Consider the following 3,755-nt stretch of genomic DNA (forward strand, 5'->3'; position numbering starts at 1 on the left):
TTGTGAAGGACAAAAACATCCTCTATGTTACATAGAGAAAGAGATGAAGATGTGTACGAGTGTCAATATTTGTAATTACCCGCCATGTTTGCAAATTCGTTCCGAATAAAGTCAAAGTGTACAATTCTGAATCCCACCGCTAAATGTATGTACGCTTGTACATGATGTAATCAGCGAGCATGCGAGCGTGGATGAATGGCTTATTAGCATTGCCAAGCATTGGGCCGGTCACTCCATGCGAATGGATTACATTAGAGATGACTTTTCAACAAATTATATGAGCCATCAGTTCATATTTTTTTTATCAAGTTATTTTTTTGTTAGGACAGAAAAGTAATGTATTGATTGGTTGCTTCAAGAATTAATGATGAACATAGTGATGTATCAGTTGCATGCCCAACAACGAAAATCATATTTTTATTTCGTGTTCATGCATGACTTCTAGTTGTATGTAACAATATGGCAAACACTTAGAGCATCCCTAGTAGATGGTGTATATTTGAACGTGTATATCTTCATATACACGTCCATATACACGGCGTGGAAATTATACACGTCCTAGTTTTTCAGTGAAACGTGTAAATTAGGACGTGTATATTTCCCTCATTCTTTCCCCCTCTGCAAGATAAGAGATTCAATAGTGCACACAGGTTCAGAGAACAAGACAGGGGAGCTTCGCCGCATTGCAGCCGTCTCCCTCGTCGCCGGCAGCCTTCCCCGTGGCATCCAAGATGTCCATGGACTCAAGGGTGCCTCCCTCGTTCCATTCCCATCGCTAGGGTGACCGGTGGGCCACCACAGGGACGGCCCCAACCTCGTCTCCGGCGAGTACCCGGAGCCGAAGTCCTGCAGCAGGCCGAACTCGAGCGGGTGGAGCGCTGGCGATGCGGGCACAGGATCCTCTGCCCAGGCCGCCGGCCCCTCCTCTGCCCAGGCTGCCGGTCCTTGTGGAGCGTCGCGCACCCCGCCGCCGCGCACCCCGCCGCCAGATCTGGAGCGCCGCGCACCCCGCCCGCACCCCGCCGCCGCGCACCCCGCCGCCGCAGCGGCGCCAGCCGCCCGCCCGCACCCCGCCGCCAGCAGCCCGCCCGCACCCTGCCCGCCGCTAGCATCCCGCCCGCACCCCGCCCGCCGCCAGCATCCTGCCCGCACCCCGCCCCGCACAACGCCGCCAGCCCTCCCGCACAGCGCCGCGAGCTCCACGAGCGTGGCTGGCTCGTGTTTATTTACACGAGGAGTAGCCTCGTGGATGGACGTGTATAACTTCCACGCCCGTATACACGTTTCACTGGGAAGCATTTTTCTGTTTACAACGTGTATATTTAGCATCCACCTCCATATACACCATCCACTAGAGATGCTGTTAGGAGATTTGAGATCTGCCTTCTTGACTCGGGGACGCCATGGGTAGCGCATGCCTCCTCCTCCTTGATGGCGGTGGTGGACCGACACAAACACATGACGGAGGGGAACAAGGCAGAGAGCGGTCCACGAAGAAGTACGATGTGAATGAGAGATGAAGCCATGGCGAAGGTGAGATGGGCGCCATCCATTATTAAAAGGAAGTGCTCTAGCGTGAAATGTCCTGCTGTGAAAAACGAAGCATCAAGGGGAGGTTTAATAGGAAAAGTGAAGGGTGTGTCGTGGAATGGGGTCTTTGAGTTGGGATCGTTACTGAGAATACCATGGCGGATAGCTGGACATCCACATTTCTCCTTTCATATGGTCTTGATTTAGGGTCTTGGACTGTCTTACACGGTTGAATTCTGGGGAGCACGAGCGCATGTTTCTAAAATGCTCGGTCCTCTGTGAGGAAGAAATAAACTTTAACCATAAAAACAACATTTATTTTATTCCGGAAATGGCCGCTATCAAACATGCCTGGTTCAATCAGTCGCTCACATACAGTGATAAAGTGCAGCATGTAGGAGTACTTTTGTGGTGGGAAACATCGCGGACCACGCCTGCCAACTTCTTCACGCGCCGTGGCCAAGCTCACGCAGCTTCCGCACTGCGAGTCCGGCCCTGCCACCGGCGGTCCACGTCCGACAAGAACCGGGCGAGCGCCGCGCGCGACGACCCGCCGTCGCTCCAGGCCGCGACACCGCCGTCCTTGTGCGCGGCCGCCGCCGCCCGGAGCTCCCTGCCATCTTCGGAGTCCATGACCAGCCTCACCTTGCCCTCCACCTCGGCGGACTCCACCAGCCCCTGCTGCCACCCGACCATCTCAGCGGCGAGCCCCATCTCCCCCACCATGCGCAGCATGTTCATCTTCTGCTCCGCGTACAGCGGCCAGCACAGCATCGGCACGCCGGCCGTCACGCCCTCCAGCACAGAGTTCCACCCGCAGTGCGTCACGAACGCGCCGGTGGCCCTGTGGCGTAGCACCTCTGCCTGCGGCGCCCACTGCTTGACGACGACGCCGCGGCCTCCGGTGCGGTCCAGGAACCCGTCCGGCAGGAGAGCGTCGGGGTCGTCGGTGAAGAGTGTCCGCACGACCCACAGGAACCGGTGGCCGCACTTCTCCAGGCCGACGGCGATCTCCTTTAGCTGCTCCGCCGAGTGGTATCCCGAGCTGCCGAAGCAGAGGAACACGACGCTGCGGTCAGGCTGCCCGTCTAGCCACGTGAGGCACTCGTGCCTCTCTTTTGCCTCACCCACGCCGCCGACGAATGGCCCGACGCAGTACACCGGAGGCATGATCCGGTCCGGGAGGCACCGAGGGTCTCGGAGAGCGGCCACTGGACGAGCATCCAGCGACTCGAACGTGTTCACCAGGATGCCGTCGGCCTCGGGGATCCCGTCCAGGGAAGTCATCGTCGCCTTGTACGTGTCGCTCTCCGGGTCCTCGAGCATTTCGCCGAGCAGGTGGGAGGCAGGCATGGGCGGAAGACCAAATAACTCGAGAGGCGCATCTCCTAGGTCCTCGAACCTCGCCCGCACCTGCGCGAGGACGGAGGGGAGCTGGACGAAGGCGACGAGCGCGGCCGCGCCGGAGGTGAACATGACGTAACCGGGGATCCCGAGCCGCTTGGCGACGCCGAGCGCCTCGACGGAGAGCGAGTCGACGACCACGGCGTGCGCGGTGGAGGAGCAGAGAAATTCGCGGAGGCGGTCGTTGTGGCGGCCGACGATGTCGATGTACCTGGGCACGAACGGCGCGTCGGGGCTGAGCATGGGCGCGTCCTCGGCGGGCGGGAGCGCGTGGAAGCGCACGGACGGCATGGAGGCGACGGCGCGGGCGACGACGGCGCGGAAGGCGGGGTCACCGTTGACCGCGGGGTCGATGAGCGCGACGGAGACGGCGTAGCCGTGGTCGACGAGGGTGCCGGCGAGGTGCACCATGGGGACGAAGTGGCTGACGGTGAGGCCGGGGTAGAGAACCACCGTCTTCGCCATGGGCCGTCGTTGTTGACCGCGGGAAGGATAGACTCGTGACTTTTAACGTTATTAGGCTGTGCTAATCGTATCCACTTTAGCTTAGCCGCCCGCTGCATTATTCAGCGGGATGAGATTACATTACTTCCCTATGGCCCACAGTACGGTGACGTTTTATCCTCTCTAGACTGTTATGATTAGTTTACATTACACATGTTAATTATGAGGAATCTCTCATTATCCAAACCGCCATGTGATTGCTTTTAGCAATCGTCGCCCGGCCGCCATGCAAACCGACGCCTCAAGGCATCCCATGTACCTGTATTATACTCTCTCTATTTCTAAATATAAAACCTTATAGAAATTTTATTATAGAC

At 57.8% G+C, this 3,755-nt stretch overlaps 1 protein-coding gene across 1 annotated transcript; it reads right to left on the minus strand.

Annotated features, from left to right (window-relative positions):
- Positions 1-1,825: 1,825 nt before the first annotated feature.
- LOC123417904 (anthocyanidin 5,3-O-glucosyltransferase-like) lies at positions 1,826-3,531 on the minus strand. Its single transcript, XM_045106933.1, has one exon. The coding sequence runs from the start codon at positions 3,397-3,399 to the stop codon at positions 1,996-1,998; it is 1,404 nt and encodes a 467-aa protein (XP_044962868.1). The 5' UTR covers positions 3,400-3,531; the 3' UTR covers positions 1,826-1,995.
- Positions 3,532-3,755: the final 224 nt, after the last annotated feature.

This window comes from Hordeum vulgare, chromosome 1H, assembly GCF_904849725.1.
Source record: "Hordeum vulgare subsp. vulgare chromosome 1H, MorexV3_pseudomolecules_assembly, whole genome shotgun sequence".
NCBI classification, from domain to species: Eukaryota; Viridiplantae; Streptophyta; class Magnoliopsida; order Poales; family Poaceae; genus Hordeum; species Hordeum vulgare.

Excerpts from the sequence above, each read along its gene's own strand:
- LOC123417904 (XM_045106933.1), bottom strand. The coding sequence starts at position 3,399 with ATGGCGAAGACGGTGGTTCTCTACCCCGGCCTCACCGTCAGCCACTTC.